The sequence below is a fragment of the Oncorhynchus kisutch genome, linkage group LG29, assembly GCF_002021735.2.
Source record: "Oncorhynchus kisutch isolate 150728-3 linkage group LG29, Okis_V2, whole genome shotgun sequence".
In the NCBI taxonomy this organism is placed as follows: domain Eukaryota; kingdom Metazoa; phylum Chordata; class Actinopteri; order Salmoniformes; family Salmonidae; genus Oncorhynchus; species Oncorhynchus kisutch.
In genome coordinates, this window is record NC_034202.2 from 15,943,874 (window position 1) to 15,961,582 (window position 17,709).

At 45.3% G+C, this 17,709-nt stretch overlaps 1 protein-coding gene across 1 annotated transcript; it reads right to left on the reverse strand.

The window, feature by feature from the left end:
- Nucleotides 1–891: 891 nt before the first annotated feature.
- On the reverse strand, nucleotides 892–15,911 carry adora2ab (adenosine A2a receptor b). Its single transcript, XM_020465379.2, has 3 exons — nucleotides 15,661–15,911; nucleotides 6,704–7,528; nucleotides 892–2,603 (listed from the first exon to the last, which is right to left on the reverse strand). Exons 2-3 carry the CDS (start codon nucleotides 7,033–7,035, stop codon nucleotides 1,529–1,531), a joined length of 1,407 nt encoding a protein of 468 aa, XP_020320968.1. The 5' UTR covers nucleotides 7,036–7,528; nucleotides 15,661–15,911; the 3' UTR covers nucleotides 892–1,528.
- Nucleotides 15,912–17,709: the final 1,798 nt, after the last annotated feature.

Genomic DNA, 17,709 nt, shown 5'->3' on the forward strand with positions numbered 1-17,709 from the left:
GAGCATTTATGGAGAGAACTCTTCCTCCACATCACATGATTGCGCTGGGGAGCAAACACTGCTTAATGTAGGTCTTTCACACAGTGGAGGAGCTTTTTAATGAGGAAAAGGAAGGTGTAATGGCACAATAAAAGACATCAAATGCACCTTTATTTTATTTCCATTGCATTAGGCACAGTGACTGGCGTCAGCAAGTACTCAGTAAACACAGTCACACCAGTTGGTGAGCGTGTGTGTGTATGTGTGTGTGTGTGTGCGCGTGTGTGTGTGGGGGGGAGGTTAAAGATGTGTCCACTTTTATTTGAACAGTGAGATAAAATCCTGTGTGTTCTGCCTTGTTGGCAATGCTTGTAGGGGCTTCTGGCTCTGAAGTAAAATTATTACAATTATCTTGTTACTCAATAGATTTGTATCGGGTGACTGGTGCTTTTGACCAGGTTATCGATTTTACATACACACATAGTATATTTGGCTGTAAGATAAGCAAGACTCATTGTTACAGAGGCTATATATGGAGGCTATATGGAACAATACATTTTCCCCTTGGGAGTAATGTAATTTGTTTTCACTTCAGTGGTGAGCGTGCAATCGTAGGATGCTGCGATTTACTATCCAATCAGATGCAGTGTCATAGCTTTCTATAGAAACTACTAGATTTCTACAATCTTAGAAAAAAAGGTGCTATCTAGAATCTAAAAGAGTTCTACCAGCTGTCCCCACAGGATAACCCTCTACATGGAACCCAAAAGAGTTCTACCTGGAATCAAAAAGGGTTCTTCCTGGAACCAAAAAGAGTTCTATGGGGACAGGCGAAGAACCCTTTTGGAATTGCTGTATAATGCACTCTCCTCAACAGGACTCACTTAAATAACCACACACAGTGACAACATGGCTTATTTAGGTCTTTTAATAATCTGACATGGAAACACGCAAGGGACCAGCGTTTGAAAACATGACACAATTGGAGGAATACTGCACTTCATAAGAGAGAGAATACATTCCCGACGTCTCACACTGACATACAGTAGTTGCATTAACTCAGTAGTGGTTGGCCAGCAATACCAAATATTGAGTCATACAGTATTGGACAGTGTCCATGGTTTCGGTCATAATCTGTCAGCATATGACAGGTGCTCAGTAGATCAGACCATTCATTTATATCGTCATACATTTTCAATTCTGAAAGACTATTAGCCTACAGGAAAGAGCCTCAGAGGTAACGTGTACAAAACGTGTCCACCAACAACAGCTATGTGATAAGTAAACAAGAACAACAGATACAATCATTTGAAGAAAGAAAAAAGCTCAATGGCTAGGCATGATTTAATGCCAGTTTGCTGTTGCCCTTTCAGGCTCAAGAAGTCTCCCCCTAAAGAAAGAAAAGCTATTTCTAGTCAGTGCAACCATTTCCAATATTTCGGTATAATTTATTTTACAGGTGAAGGGACCTGGTCCCTCACTTCTCCCCCTCCTAGTTGATGGTGTAGGTTGGGGTATCAGTAACTTGTCCACCATGGAGATAACTATGTCATGACACCTCAGTGAGTTCTACTGAGTGGTTAGGGCTGGTTAGTGTGGGGGACAGAGGCCTGACGTGCACAAAGGATATGTTCCCACTGTCCTTCACCTCCATCAACACGGTTGTAGTCTCAACCCCACTTTGGTCCGCACATCCCATGATGCATTGCTGCTGCCTGGGAGACACCGGGGCATCGCCTTTGTTGTGTCCATTTTCAATGGAGCTGATTGGTGCAGGGTCTGACTGTGGTGGTGACCATTGGCAGGAGTCAGAGTAAGCTTCTTTCCCAGCTCTATGGGTCTCTATGGGGGTCCGAGTGGGGCTGGGTTTGGGGCTGGGCTCCAGGGAATAACTGTTCCCCATGGTGCCACACGAGCTGTCCACCATGCTGATGCGAGTAGAGGCACGCGTGATACTGCTGCTGCTACCCAGCCCTCTGCCACCCCATCCCCCAGCTCCATGCCCCTCCCAGTGCCTCAGGATGTGCTTGCGCAGGATCCTGCGGAAGGTGTGGCGGAACTCCCGGATGCGATATGCATAGATGAAGGGGTTGACCACGGAGTTGGCGTGGGACAGGATGATGGCGATGTTCATCACCCAGACGTGCGGGCGCCCACAGTCCTGGCAGAACAGGTTGAAACAGTTGATGATGTGAAGGGGCAACCAGCAGAGGGCGAATAGCCCCACGATGATGGCCAGAGACTTGGCTGCGTGGACCTCCTTCTGCAGGGTGGAGCGGGACGATGTGGATGATGAGCATGCCCCAGGGGCGTGCATGTGAGCCAGCTTCAGGTCCATCAGTCTCAGCTGGCGCCGCGCCGCCATGAAGATGCGGGCGTAGATGACCAGCATGGCTAGCAGGGGCACCAGCACACAACCAAAGAAGTTGAAGTAGACCATGTATTCCAGGGTGACCACACCCTCGAACAGGCACTCTGTCATGCCTTCGGGGCACGAGCTGCTGTTGGTGCCGTTGACACCCCTGTTCCAGCCCAGCATGGGCGTGAGGCCGATGCCCACAGAGAGAAACCAGCACACTGCGATGATGCCCTTTGCCCTCCCGGACGTCACAAGACTGTTATACCTAGAGGATCACGTGAAAACATGAGAGGAATTCAGATAGGCATTTTGTATTGTTACATGAAACAGAAATGCTCCCAGGATGAGAGGGCTCCTCTATTCAGGTCCAAATCAAATCAAATCAAATTTATTTATATAGCCCTTCGTACATCAGCTGATATCTCAAAGTGCTGTACAGAAACCCAGCCTAAAACCCCAAACAGCAAGCAATGCAGGTGGAGAAGCACGGTGGCTAGGAAAAACTCCCTAGAAAGGCCAATACCTAGGAAGAAACCTAGAGAGGAACCAGGCTATGTGGGGTGGCCAGTCCTCTTCTGGCTGTGCCGGGTGGAGATTATAACAGAACATGGTCAAGATGTTCAATGTTCATAAATGACCAGCATGGTCGAATAATAATAAGGCAGAACTGTTGAAACTAGAGCAGCAGCAGCAGCAGACACTCCCAGTAACACTCAATAAGAAAGCAAGTTCACTTTTCCTGGACCCAACCAATTAATTTTACTTCCTGTAATCAGAGAGCTTAGAGAACGTATGGGACAGGCTTCAGAGGGTAAAAAGCCTTTATCCCGAGAACATACTAGTATTTGCATATATAGCAGTAAGCTCTTGGAAAATGAGTCCATTGTTTGGGAGACTCGACCAGTCATGCCATACTAGGAGATGGAGCAGTGGATATCAGGTCACGTACTACATGTAGATTTAAGAAAGCATTTTTGTGGGCTATACTCAGCCTTGTCTCAGGATGGTAAGTTGGTGGTTGAAGATATCCCTCTAGTGGTGTGGGGGCTGTGCTTTGGCAAAGTGGGTGGGGTTATATCCTTCCTGTTTGGCCCTGTCCGGGGGTGTCCTCGGATGGGGCCACAGTGTCTCCTGACCCCTCCTGTCTCAGCCTCCAGTATTTATGCTGCAGTAGTTTATGTGTCGGGGGGCTGGGGTCAGTTTGTTATATCTGGAGTACTTCTCCTGTCCTATTCGGTGTCCTGTGTGAATCTAAGTGTGCGTTCTCTAATTCTCTCCTTCTCTCTTTCTTTCTCTCTCTCGGAGGACCTGAGCCCTAGGACCATGCCCCAGGACTACCTGACATGATGACTCCTTGCTGTCCCCAGTCCACCTGGCCATGCTGCTGCTCCAGTTTCAACTTCCACCTGACTGTGATGCTGCTCTAGTTTCAACTGTTCTGCCTGATTATTATTCGACCATGCTGGTCATTTATGAACATTTGAACATCTTGGCCATGTTCTGTTATAATCTCCACCCGGCACAGCCAGAAGAGGACTGGCCACCCCACATAGCCTGGTTCCTCTCTAGGTTTCTTCCTAGGTATTGGCCTTTCTAGGGAGTTTTTCCTAGCCACCGTGCTTCTACACCTGCATTGCTTGCTGTTTGGGGTTTTAGGCTGGGTTTCTGTACAGCACTTTGAGATATCAGCTGATGTACGAAGGGCTATATAAATAAATTTGATTTGATTTGATTTGATTTCCTACCTGTATTGTGATTTAGGGATCATTGCACAAAAGCTTATCTATAGTCTGATGTAACTCTTCTTGGCGTTGCTTTGTTTCTGCATCAGACATTAGACAAATGGAAATCAGTGTCATGAACAATGTATCAGGCTATATTAGTTTTGCTGTCTGTATTCTTCCATTGGTCATGTCTAAACCAGAGTTCATAATGTACACCAGGGTGGAAGTCAGAAGGCAGCACCACAGGCACATGACCCTGTTGTTTGTGGTTATGGGGGTGGGTTTGGGGGTCCAGTGGGGATTTAGTCCTCTTTGACTGAGACCTCTGTGGACCAGGGTGGCGGCAAGTTTATTAAGCCCCTTGGATCTATGGTCATTGGCACCAAAGCTCCGGCTCTAATGGAAGCTCAATCATATCCACACACACACACACACACACACACACACACACACACACACACACACACACACACACACACACACACACACATCCTGGCTGGGCCCTTTTGCAATAAACACCTGCTTTAGGACTTTTCCATGAAAGCAATGTCTTCCCACTGTAGAATCAAAATTGCAATTGCGACTGTGACCAAACAGGTGCTTTGATTCCCCACACATTTGTAGTATGAAGCATTAATGCGTGTCTTAATATTTCACTCTAGTAAAGAAAAGGGATTTACAAGTTGAACTATTTGGTTGTTGCCAAGTTGTTTGCAGGTTGAGTTGTTACTTTCTATGGGTTCTATTTTCGGCTCGTTAAGGTGGCGCTCGTGTCAAAAGTACGTTAGCTTGCAAATTCGTCATGTCAAAACTGGGGCACTGGCATTTTCCAGACCTAACGCCAGGTTCGGGAATTGATCTGTCATATCAGCTTAGATGGGCTGGTTGGAAATATTTGAGGTGTGTCCTTAAAAACATGATCCAAAGTTCGAATTTCAGGCAGCGATGGTAGGTACTTTTAAGACCAAACAAAAACTGTTTTTAGAGGTAACGCAGTTGGTTATGACATTAATTTTGAGAGCGGAAACACAGCCTATCCAGGCATGACGCACACTGTCCATATTCGCATGGAACAAGCGTAGACTAATGTGCCTTTGATGCATGTGTACGTTGTATTTAGTTAAAATAGCCAATGCAATCGCGAAGTAGTCAATACTGTCCATAAAGGGTTTGGCTCCTGAGACCGCTTGAAAATACATCTTAAATCACCAACGATTTATTAAAATATCAAGTTTGAGTGGAGTAAAACAGTGAGCTGACATTCCCTTTTTATCTATGCATTGTGGGCAGGCCCACATTATTTTAGCCATGCAGGTCCCGTTTTGGATGTGCGTAAAACCTCCATAGTCTGCGTTATTTTAGTATTATATGCCCACAGGGGGAAATGATGGTGTACGGTAAGTGTGACATAGCCTATTTAAAATAAGTTGTTGTTTTGTTTTGTTTCAAATAACCCTTAACAAATGTTAAAAGTTACATATTTGTCCCTTGCAAGCTTGAGTGTCTTATTAACCAAACATTATATAGCGTCCTAATAAACTAGCTATCTCGATTTTTATTGCTGGAAATTTATTGCAGTTAATGTTGCTAATGACTGGTGTTGAGCAGATAGCATTATCTACCTGTCATCACACCCTGATGGAGAACTGGAAAACAGAAAAATAACAATGCTCTCTCACTCGCTAAAGCAAAGAGTGTCAGAAGCACACTTGACAGGCTCTTCCGGCAGCGCAAAAGCAAAGAGTGTCAGAAGCACACTTGACAGGCTCTTCCGGCAGCGCAAATGGAGACAATTCAGGCTGAGGATTGAGTTTGACAGATCCTAATCTGCTACACAGTCACAGACCAGTATAGAATACAAGAGGCACATGGGACATTCCACATACAACACATTATAAAAGATCATTAGACATAACTAATAAAGACAACAAATAATTGTCATAATTATTAACTCATCTGACCCTACTGGACATCCACAAAAATATTGTTTATTTCAGTTATTGTTATGTATAAACAATCTCCATTTGCTATTAAAGGCAAGACTAATTAAAACACGTTCCTACATTCTTTGGGGAAACTGACTATTAATTGAAGAGGGATGACAATGCTCTGTGTCCACCCCGTCACACTGACAGAGAGGCTACGTGAGCTGATACACGTTTCTGCTAAGGTGATCCGGGGCTGTTTAAGGTGAGAACACTGGCCTCTCTATCGATACGGTGCTTGGGCCTGCCCCCTCACCGCTCTCCCTTGGTGTTGATTTACCAGGAGGATAACGATCAAAGCCTTCAGTCCTTTCAGTCCTTCCAACAGCACACGAACACTAACCCAATGAAGCCTGTGGAGACATTTACCTCTGTCTGCCCTACGCTGGGGAGAACAACCCTAATCCAATAACCTCACTGTAATTCAATGTGTTTTGATACACAAATGCATTTTGTTGTGCGTCACTTAGATCACAGCCAAGATCTAACAGGTCAGAGGATCTGCCTTTGGTGTTCTGCAAATAAAACAGCGTATTAAACATGGATGATGATACCTGTTTATGTTTCATTGTTGGTTTCTAGAAAAAGACCAGGAACAGAGTGTCACCACCACCCTCAGCCCAGTCCCCCTCCCTCTCCTCCCCTGCTAAGATCACCTGAGGGGGCTCTTGATGGCGATGTAGCGGTCCACAGCGATGGCCAGCAGGCTGAAGATGGAGCTTTGGGTGAGCACCAGTACGAAGCAGGCGATGAACAGGCAGCCGTGGAAGTTGGCACAGAAGCCCGTGCTGATGGTGATGGCGAAGGGGATGGCCAGCAAGCCCACAGCGATATCTGCCACTGCCAGGGACACCACGAAGTAGTTGGTGATGCTCTGCAAGGTGCTGTTGAGGCACACGGCCCAGCAGACCAGCATGTTACCGGTCACGGCCAGAAAGGCTATGACCAGCTCCAGGGCGATGTAGACAAGGGAGGCATTGTTCAGCATGGTGGGGCTGGGGTCACGTTGAAGGTCACAGCCAGAGTCTGAGTCAGGTAGCAGGGAAGGGGCTTCTTCGGCTCTACACGCATCGCTACACGTGCAGACACTCCCCCTCCAACAGCAAGCCTCACACACACACACGCACGCGCACACGCACGCGCACACGCACACACACACAGGTGAGGTGCTATTGCAGTGCTGCCAGGGACTGTCCTTTCAGTGATTAGCAGGACCCACCACCACTAACCACTTCCTGTTTATACACCCGACGCCCAGGAAATGGTGCCACTGCCAACCACAGAGCAAATGAAGATGTGAGTTGAGATTCACTCTAATGTATTGTCACTCTACAGAAGGTTATTTGGTTCTCTTCTTCTTCCACTTCTTATGTCCAATCGTGCTTTCTGTTGCTAACTTCAGCAACCTCCTCAGTGGCTGGACACTGGGAGTGGGCGGGGTGTTGCCATGGCCAACCCACTGTCACATGAAGATCCGTGTCCTAAGGAGACAGAAAGAGAGAGGAGAGACTGTGAGAGAGAGAGAGAACAATCTCATTACAAGTCCCTGTACAAACAGGTTAACCCACACACCCCAGGCCACGACAGCAATCTGTCTTCCAAAGCCAGCAGCTCTGTTTTCCAAAATACAGATTTGTATTTTAGAACAGCTTCCCTCCCCAAAAAGCTCACACATCATTAGACCCTGTCACACTTTATTTTCTATTCTCCAAGATGTATGCCCAAGAGCATATCTGTATGAATTATAGCGACACAGCTAGTTTCCATAGTAATCATTAACATGGCTGTGCTTGTTCTATTCAAGGTGTGGTCGTCTTCTCCAAAGTATTTACTATAGTCAGTTACTTTATTCTAAATCTAAAGCAATTGTTGGCATTTGGTAGCCTGGCGGGTAGAAGTGTTGGGCCAGTAACGGAAAGGTTGCTGGATTGAATCCCCAAGGTAAAAATCTGTCATTCTGCCCCTGAGCAAGGGGCACCTGCATTGCTTGCTGTTTGGGGTTTTAGGCTGGGTTTCTGTACAGCACTTTGAGATATCAGCTGATATACGAAGGGCTATATAAATACATTTTATTTGATTTAACCCACTGTTCACGATGTCGATGAAGGCAGCCCCCTGCACCTCTCTGATTAAATGCAGAAGACACATTTCAGTTGAATGCGTTCAGTTGTACAACTGACGAGGTATCCCCCCTTTCCTTCCTGTTGCCAGTACAAACCCCTAAACAAGGAGAGATTTCAATGTGGGCTAGTCTATTGAGTTTAATGAGTTCCACAGAACAGTGCCAATTATTACTGTGTATCAACCTTTATACAAACCTTTATACAAACCTTGATGATTGAGGTCAGGAAAATTGTACAATATTTCAAAAGAACCGTTTTGAACCAACATACACCTCTGGATCTGTATAAATGGATATTACCACTTGAATGTTCAGCATGATGACAGAACAGTAGACAGAAGGAAACTATGACGCGGTATGAGAGGAAGCATTTCTAATGTGAAAACACTGCTGTTCCCTTACTGATAATATGTAGGGGTCTTCCTCTCTTCTGTTTATAGTAAGTAGCTCGTTGCTATCAGGCCCTCTTGGCTACTCTCTTGAATATCTTCTTGGCTATCAACCCTCTTGGGAACCCTCTTGGCTATAAAGTTTAGACAAAGATTAGACAGCTCGTTCCCCTGGAACCCATTGAACTCTGTGTTGGCAGCCATGTCTGAGAACGTGGCAGAGCGAACATTAAAAAAAGCGTGCCTTTAATCAGAGTGAATGCTCTTTAATCCTGGCCCAAAGGGTCAAAGGGGCCGTTTCTTACACCTCACCCCCTTCCTCACCCTGCAACCTCATGTGCCCCTCTGGAGTGATATAAGGACAGTGGAATCTAGGGAGAGGGGGGCAAAGGGTCGTAATAGGGGTGCTGGTCCGGGAAAGAATTCCTTGAGAGTAAGTTAGTGGGCAGACAGACAGGCAGATCACGGGAGCTGATAAATGGAAGCTGACATTTCCACAACCTGGTCTTTTAAACTACAATGACACATCATAACATGGGCTCTTCCTTCTGAATGGTACTGAGGGCAATTCGTGGGGTTTGAAGGCAAGGTGCATGTCCTATAGACACTGAGTGTACAAAACATTAGGAACACCTTTTTAATATTGAGTTGCACCCCCTTTTGCCCCCAGAACAGCCTCAATTCGTCGGAGCAGGGCTCTACAAGGTGTCGAAACCATTCCAGAGGGATGCTGGCCCATGTTGACTCCAATGCTTCCCACAGTTGTGTCAAGTTGGCTGGATATAATTTGGGTCGAGGACCATTCTTGATACACACGGGAAACTGTTGAGCGTGGGTTAAACCCAGCAGTGTAGAAGTGTTGCAATTCGTGACACAAACCGGTGCGTCTGGCACCTACCTCCATGCCCCGTTCAAAGGCACTTAAATATTTTGTCTTGCCCATTTTAACGCTCTGAATGGCACACACACACAATCAATGTCTCAACTGTCTCAAGGCTTATAAATATTTTTTTCACCTGTCTCCTCCTCTTCATCTACACTGATTGAGGATCATAGATAAGGGATCATAGATTTCACTTGGATTCACCTGGTCAGAGCAGGTGTGCATAATGGAAAGAGCAGGTGTGCATAATGTTTTGTCCATACATATTTAGGCAACATGAGTGGATTCGGCTAATTCAGCCACACCCATTGCTAACAGGTGTATAAATCGAGCATACAGCCATGCAATCTCCATAGACAAACATTGACTGTAGAAACCCCTTACTGAAGAGCTCAGCGACCTTCAACGTGGTACCGTCATAGGATGCCACCTTTCCAACAAGTCAGTTTGTCAAATGTCTGCCCTGCTAGAGCTGCCCCGGTCAACTGTAAGAGAAGTTATTGTAAAGAAACGTCTAGGAGCAACAACGGTTCAGCTCCAAAGTAGTAGGCCACACAAGCTCACAGAATAAAAATCGTGGAGTTCCAAACTGCCTTTGGAAGCAATGTCAACACAAGAACTGTTCGTCAGGAGCTTCATGAAACAGGTTTCCATGGCCAAGCAGCTGCACACAAGCCTAAGATCACCATGCGCAATGCAAAGCGTTGGCTGAAGTGGTGTAAAACTCGCCACCATTTTGACTCTGGAGCAGTGGAAACGTTCTCTGGAGTGATGAATCACGCTTCACCATCTGGCAGTCTGACGGACAAATCTGGGTTTGGTGGATGCCAGGAGAACGCTACCTGCCCTAATGCATAGTGCCAACTGTAAAGTTTGGTGGAGGAGGAATAATGGTATAGGACTGTTTTTCATGGTTCGTGCTAGGCCCCCTAGTTCCAGTGAAGGGAAATCTTAACTCTACAGCATAGAATTACATTCTAGACGATTCTGTGCTTCCAACTTTGTGGCAACAGTTTGGGGAAGGCTCTTTCTTGTTTCAGAATGACAATGCCCCTGTTCACAAACCGAGGTCCATACAGAAATAGTTTGTTGAGATCGGTGTGGAAGAATTTGACTGGCCTGCACAGAGCCTTGATCACAACTCCATCGAACACCTTTGGGATGAATTGGAATGCCGACTGCGTGCCAGGCCTAATCGCCCAACATCCGTGCCAAACCTCACTAATGCCCTTGTAACTGAATGGAACCAAGTCCCCACAGCAATGTTCCAACATCTAGTGGAAAGCATTCTCAGAAAAGTGGAGGCTGTTATTAATGCCCATGATTTTGGAATGAGATGTTCGACAAGCAGGTGTCCACGTACTCTTGGTCCAGTAGTGTATTTAGGTGACATGATAATAGAGGCATACAGTACCAGTCAAAAGTTTGTACACACCTGTACACACCATTTTTATTTATTTTTTTAAAATTTTCTACATTGCAGAATAGTGAAGATACTAAAAACTATGAACTAGCACATATGAATCATGTCGTAACCAAAAGTGTTAAGCAAATCATGCCTTGATGACAGCTTTTCAGACTCTTGGCATTCTCTCAACCAGCCTCATGAGATAGTCACCTGGAGGGCATTTAAATTAACAGGAATGCCTTGTTAAAATGTAATTTGTGGAATTTATTTCCTTCTTATTGCATTTGAGCCAATCAGTTGTGTTGTGACAAGGTAGGGGTGGTATATAGAAGACAGGTAAAAGACCAAGTCCATATTATGGCAAGAACAGCTCAAATAAGCAAAGAGAAATGACAGTCCACCATTACTTTAAGACATGAATGTCAGTCAATCTGGAAAATGTCAAGAACTTTTAAAGTGTCTTCAAGTGCAGTGGCAAAAACCATCAAGCACTAGGATGAAACTGGCTCTCATGAGGACTGCCACAGGAATGGAAGACCCAGAGTTAACTCTGCTGCAGAGGATAAGTTCATAAGAGTTACCAGCCTCAGAAATTGCAGCACAAATAAAGCATTCACAGAGTTCAAGTAACAGACACATCTCAACTTCAACTGTTCAGAGGGGACTGCGTGAATCAGGCCTATTCGAATTGCTGCAAAGAAACTACTACTAAAGGACACCAATAACTTTTAAAGTTACTTCTTTGCTCGCTTTGAGGACAATACAGTGCCACTGACACGGCCCGCTACCAAAACCTGCGGACTCACATTCACTGTAGCCGACGTGAGTAAAACTTTTAAACGTGTTAACCCTCGCAAGGCTGCAGGCCCAGACGGCATCCCCAGCCGCGTCCTCAGAGCATGCGCAGACCAGCTGGCTGGTGTGTTTACGGACATATTCAATCAATCCTTATCCCAGTCAGCTGTTCCCACATGCTTCAAGAGGGCCACCATGGTTCCTGTTTCCAAGAAAGCTAAGGTAACTGAGCTAAACGACTACCACCCCGTAGCACTCACTTCCGTCATCATGAAGTGCTTTGAGAGACTAGTCAAGGACCATATCACCTCCACCCTACCTGACACCCTAGACCCACTCCAATTTGCTTACCGCCCCAATAGGTCCACAGACGACGCAATCGCAACCACACTGCACAATTCCCTAACCCATCTGGACAAGAGGAATACCTATGTGAGAATGCTGTTCATCGACTACAGCTCAGCATTTAACACTATAGTACCCCCCAAACTCGTCATCAAGCTCGAGACCCTGGGTCTCGACCCCGCCCTGTGCAACTGGGTACTGGACTTCCTGACGGGCCGCCCCCAGGTGGTGAGGGTAGGTAACAACATCTCCACCCCGCTGATCCTCCACACTGGGGCCCCACAAGGGTGTGTTCTGAGCTCTCTCCTGTACTCCCTGTTCACCCACGACTGCGTGGCCATGCACGCCTCCAACTCAATCATCAAGTTTGCAGACGACACTACAGTGGTAGGCCTGATTACCAACAACGACGAGACGGCCTACAGGGAGGAGGTGAGGGCCCTCGGAGTATGGTGTCAGGAAAATAACCTCACACTCAACGTCAACAAAACAAAGGAGATGATTGTGGACTTCATAAAACAGCAGAGGGAGCACCCCCCCTATCCACATCGACGGGACAGTAGTGGAGAGGGTAGAAAGTTTTAAGTTCCTCGGCGTACACATCACGGACAAACTGAATTGGTGCACCCACACAGACAGCGTGGTGAAGAAGGCGCAACAGCGCCTCTTCAACCTCAGGAGGCTGAAGAAATTTGTCTTGTCACCAAAAGCACTCACAAACTTTTACAGATGCACAATCGAGAGCATCCTGTCGGGCTGTATCACCGCCTGGTACGGCAACTGCTCCACCCACAACCGTAAGGCTCTCCAGAGGGTAGTGAGGTCTGCACAACGTATCATCGGGGGCAAACTACCTGCCCTCCAGGACACCTACACCCCCCGATGTCACAGGAAGGCCATAAAGATCATCAAGGACAACAACCACCCGAGCCACTGCCTGTTCACCCCGCTATCATCCAGAAGGCGAGGTCAGTACAGGTGCATCAAAGCAGGGACCGAGAGACTGAAAAAACGCTTCTATCTCAAGGCCATCAGACTGTTAAACAGCCATCACTAACATTGAGTGGCTACTGCCATACATGTAATACATGTATCACAAGCCACTTTAAACAATGCCACTTAATATAATGTTTACATACCCTACATTACTCATCTCATATGTATATACTGTCTATACCACCTACTGCATCTTGCCATCTTTATGTAATACATGTATCACTAGCCACTTTAAACAATGTCACTTAATATAATGTTTACATACCCTACATTACTCATCTCATATGTATATACTGTACTCTATACCATCTACTGCATCTTGCCTATGCCGTTCTGTACCATCACTCATTCATATATGTTATGTACATGTTATTTATCCCTTTACACTTGTGTGTGTATAAGGTAGTAGTTGTGGAATTGTTAGGTTCGATTACTCGTTGGTTATTACTGCATTGTCGGAACTAGAAGCACAAGCATTTCACTACACTTGCATTAACATCTGTTAACCATGTGTATGTGACAAATAAAATTTGATTTGATTTGATTTTAAATAAATCACAGACAGTGTCACCAGAAATGCACCCCCACACCATCACATCTCCTCCTCCATGCTTCACAGTGGGAACCACACATGCGGAGATCATCCGTTCACCTACTCAACGTCTCACCACAAAGACACAGTGGTTGGAAACAAAAAACTAAAAAGTTGGACTCATCAGACCAAAGGACAGATTTTTTTTTTTTGTAATGTCCATTGCTCATGTTTCTTGGCCAAGAACGGATGATCTCCGCATGTGTGGTTCCCACTGTGAAGCATGGAGGAGGAGATGTGATGGTGTGGGGGTGCATTTCTGGTGACACTGTCTGTGATTTATTTAGAATTCATGGCACACTTAACCAACATGACTACCACAGCGATATGCCCTCCCATCTGGTTTGTGTTTAGTGGGAGTATCATTTGTTTTTTTTAACAGGACAATGACCCAACACACATCCAGGCTTTTTAAGGGCTATTTGACCAAGAAGGAGAATGATGGAGTGCTGCATCAGATGACCTGGCCTTCACAATCACCCGACCTCAACCCAATTGAGATGGTTTGGGATGAGTTGGACCGCAGCCAACAAGTGCTCAGTATAAGTGGGAACTTCTTCAATGCTGTTGGAAAAGCATTCCAGGTGAAGCTGGTTGAGAAAGCTTTCATCAAGGTAAAGGGTGGCTACTTTGAAGAATCTCAAATATAAAATATATTTAGATTTGATTAACACTTTTTTTGGTTACTTCATGATTCCAAACTTTTGACTGGTACGAAATGGGTGATAGACATCTAAATTAATACATACCATACGAAATGTAACATATCATACTAAATGGAGTGTCACAGATTTACATACAGAATAATGCGAAATGCTCTGAGACCAAGTTGTCACTGGCCTTACCTAACCTCAGAGGCAGGAATAAGCTACATGCCTGGCTTCACATGGATCATTAATGTGTTATATGATAAAGGTGGTGCAGGAATTTAAATGGGGATGCTTTTTTTCAGTTTGTTTGCTTCTACACTATGGCTGTCCCCATAGGAGATCCCTTTTTGTTTCCAGGTACAAGTCTTTTTGGTTCCAGGTAGGACCCTCTGTGTAAAGCATTTTTTTTAAACCTGAAACCCAAAAGGGTTCTCCTTTGGGGACAGCCAAAGAACCCTTTTAGGTACTACATAGCACCTTTTTTCTAAGACTGCACATAGATAGGTGTACTGTAATCTATGAGTCAGTGTACAATGTATAGTGTGTAAATCGGCATTAATGTGCGTGGGTGTGTGTGTGGATGTGTGTGCGCGCGCCCTGAAGGACGTGATAAGCTTCGCACATCCTTTGGAAGGACTGTATTGCAGACCTGTCTATCAAAGGACCAGTTTTGGAGAGGACCACCACAGAGAATGAAAACCAATTACTGGAATGTTGCTGTTGGCCATACCACTATGTGAATTGCTGTTGTAAGGAGAATAAGGGCTTGACTACATCTTTGTCCTGAAATACAGACACAAACTACGCCGGGGTAATTTACGGTTGGTGTAACAGTGATGGTAATTCATAGTTGGTGTAACAGTAAGGGTAATTGATGGTTGTTTTAACTGTGGAATAGGTCTTTGAGGTCGAGACTACATAGCCCAAAACAAGCGACCAATCAGCATCTGCATTATAGCCAGGTGATGCAGATGATATTCATTCTCAGGATAAAGTTTATCAATATGTTTACATAATCAACATATTTCTATATTGATAGATAGCAGGGTCGGGGTCAATTCCAATTTCAGCTCAGTCAATTCAGGAAGACTGCAAGAAGTAGGTTTGTTGATCATGTTAGTATACTATAGGTAGTAATTGAGTTATGAAGCTTATTGTACACCCTATTTCTTTTCAGTTTCAATTTAGTTGACTCATTTAATGAGGAGGGAACAAGTAAATGAAACCACCAAAACTATTGCGTCTAACCTGAAATAAATGGACACAAAAAGAAACTCGAACATTTCCCAATTTAGACAATTATATTTAACCTTAATTAAATTAAGAGCCACTTTGAGATTTGGGACATTTGAATCCTTTTCGACCAATAGTTATTCCGATTACCCTTTATGATTAACCATACAGTGAAAGTGAAACATGTAAATTATACTTGCCTTTTTGTCTTGTCAAGACACACACTGACACAAATGCACAACATATGTTCAAGCCTTCTCTCCAAAGGCTACTAGCGTATTCATAGTATTCACATAATCCATGCTTCTTCAAAATGTGAAAGTTTGTCTATAGGAAAATATGCCTGTAAATGAATTAGATGTTCCGCCTGTTGGAGAGGTTTCGGTCTTGATGCACTCAGAAGCTAGAACAGGAAAACGCGGTTGCATGCTCTGATTAACGCGCCGTTCTGAAGACGTGCAATACAACACTTTCTTACAGGTCGTCAAGAGGAGGTGGGATTTAGGCAGCTCAGCTATGTGTGTGTAACGTAACTATTGGTCTGTTATAATTGTACATTTACTTCAGAATAGCTGTACCTGGACCAGTTTCAATGATGAGCAGATTACATTGATACATGTTGAAGTTGATCGTGGCTGAAAAGCATTGCGGTTGGGATAAACGTCAATCCCCAAAGTGACATCAGAGTCCACAGAAATTCTACCGATCTGTTGCTAAAATTAGACCATGGTAAAAATGTATCCATTGTTACTGTACAACCATCATATGACCACTAATCTATCTAATAGTATAAACCTGGCATATGACCACTAATCTAGCCCTTTACTGTGGCAGGGGTAATCTATAACAGTTCTGGGGGTACCAGCTCACTGAGGTCTAGAGATCACTCAATGTATCTATTTTTTTTATTAGTCACGCTTCGTAAACAACAGGTGTAGACTAACATTGAAATGTTTACTTATGGACCTTTCCCAACAATGCAGAGATTTTTTTTTTTTAATAATAGAAAAAGAATAACGCACAATTAGCAACGACAATTTGGCTAAATACATGTTTGTTCCAGACTTGGTGCAACAGTACTGCTTGCGGTGTGGTAGCAGCTGGAGTCTTTGACAATTTCTAGGGCCTTCCTCTGACACCGCCTGGTATAGAGGTCCTGGATGGCAAGGAGCTTGGCCCCTGTGATGTGCTGGGCAATACGCACTACCCTCTGCAGTGCCTTGCGGTCAGATACCAAGACAAGCGCTGATGCAGCCGGTCAAGATCCTCTCAATGGTGCAGCTGAAGAACTTTTTGAGGATCTGAGGGCTCATGCTGAATCTTTTCAGTTTCCTGAGGGGGAAGAGGTGTTGTCGTACCCTCTTTACGGCTGTGTTGGTGTGTGTGTGGACCATGATCTGTCTTTCGTCTCTCTGTGATTTCACATTTTTCCTTTCATTCACAAGAGACTGTGTCTCACCGGAGAAAGCATCCGAGCAAGCGAGACAGCACCCCTCTGTTGTGGTGTGGACACAGAGGAACTTGAAGCTCTCGACCTGCTCCACTGCAGCCCTGTCGATGCGGGTGGGGGCGTGCTCGGCCCTCCGTTTCCTATAGTCCGCGATCAGCTCCTTAGTCTTGCTGATGTTGAGGGAGAGGTTGTTGTCCTAGCAACACACTGCCAAGTCTCTGACCTCCTCCGTGTAAGCTGTCTCATCGTTGTCGGTGATCAGGGCTACCACCGTCGTGTCATCTGCAAACTTAATGATGGTATTGGAGTTGTGCACGGCCATGCAGTCGGGGGTGAACAGGGAGTACAGGAAGGGGCTAAGCATGTACCCCTGAAGGGCCCCCGTGTTGAGTGTCAGAGTGGCAGATGTGTTGTTGCGTGTAGTGTTGTAGTGTTCAACGTTCTGTTTATTGACTACAGCTCAGCGTTCAACACCATAGTGCCCTCCAAGCTCATCGCTAAACTAAGGACCCTGGGATTAAACACCTCCCTCTGCAACTGGATCCTGGATGGGCAGCCCCCAGGTGTTCATTGACTCATGTAGGTGTTCCTTTTGTCTAGGTGGGAAAGGGCAGTCATCTGTCGATCTGTTGGGGCGGTATGCAAACTGTGAATGGTCCTGGTGCACCAAAGGAAAATGTTAAGGGAAGCCAGTTTGGATTTGGCTTCTCTCCTATCACATCGCATCAAGAGAAATACATAATTAACAGAAACAACTTCAATTGTTGCATCTCGTTGTTGAATGCAGATAGGGATTTGG

Bases quoted from the DNA above. Each gene is read 5' to 3' on its own strand.
- adora2ab (XM_020465379.2), bottom strand. From the start codon at position 7,035: ATGCTGAACAATGCCTCCCTTGTCTACATCGCCCTGGAGCTGGTCATA. The intron at 2,604-6,703 runs GTGATCTTAGCA...GTGATCCTCTAG, and splicing joins GCCATCAAGAGCCCCCTCAG to GTATAACAGTCTTGTGACGT.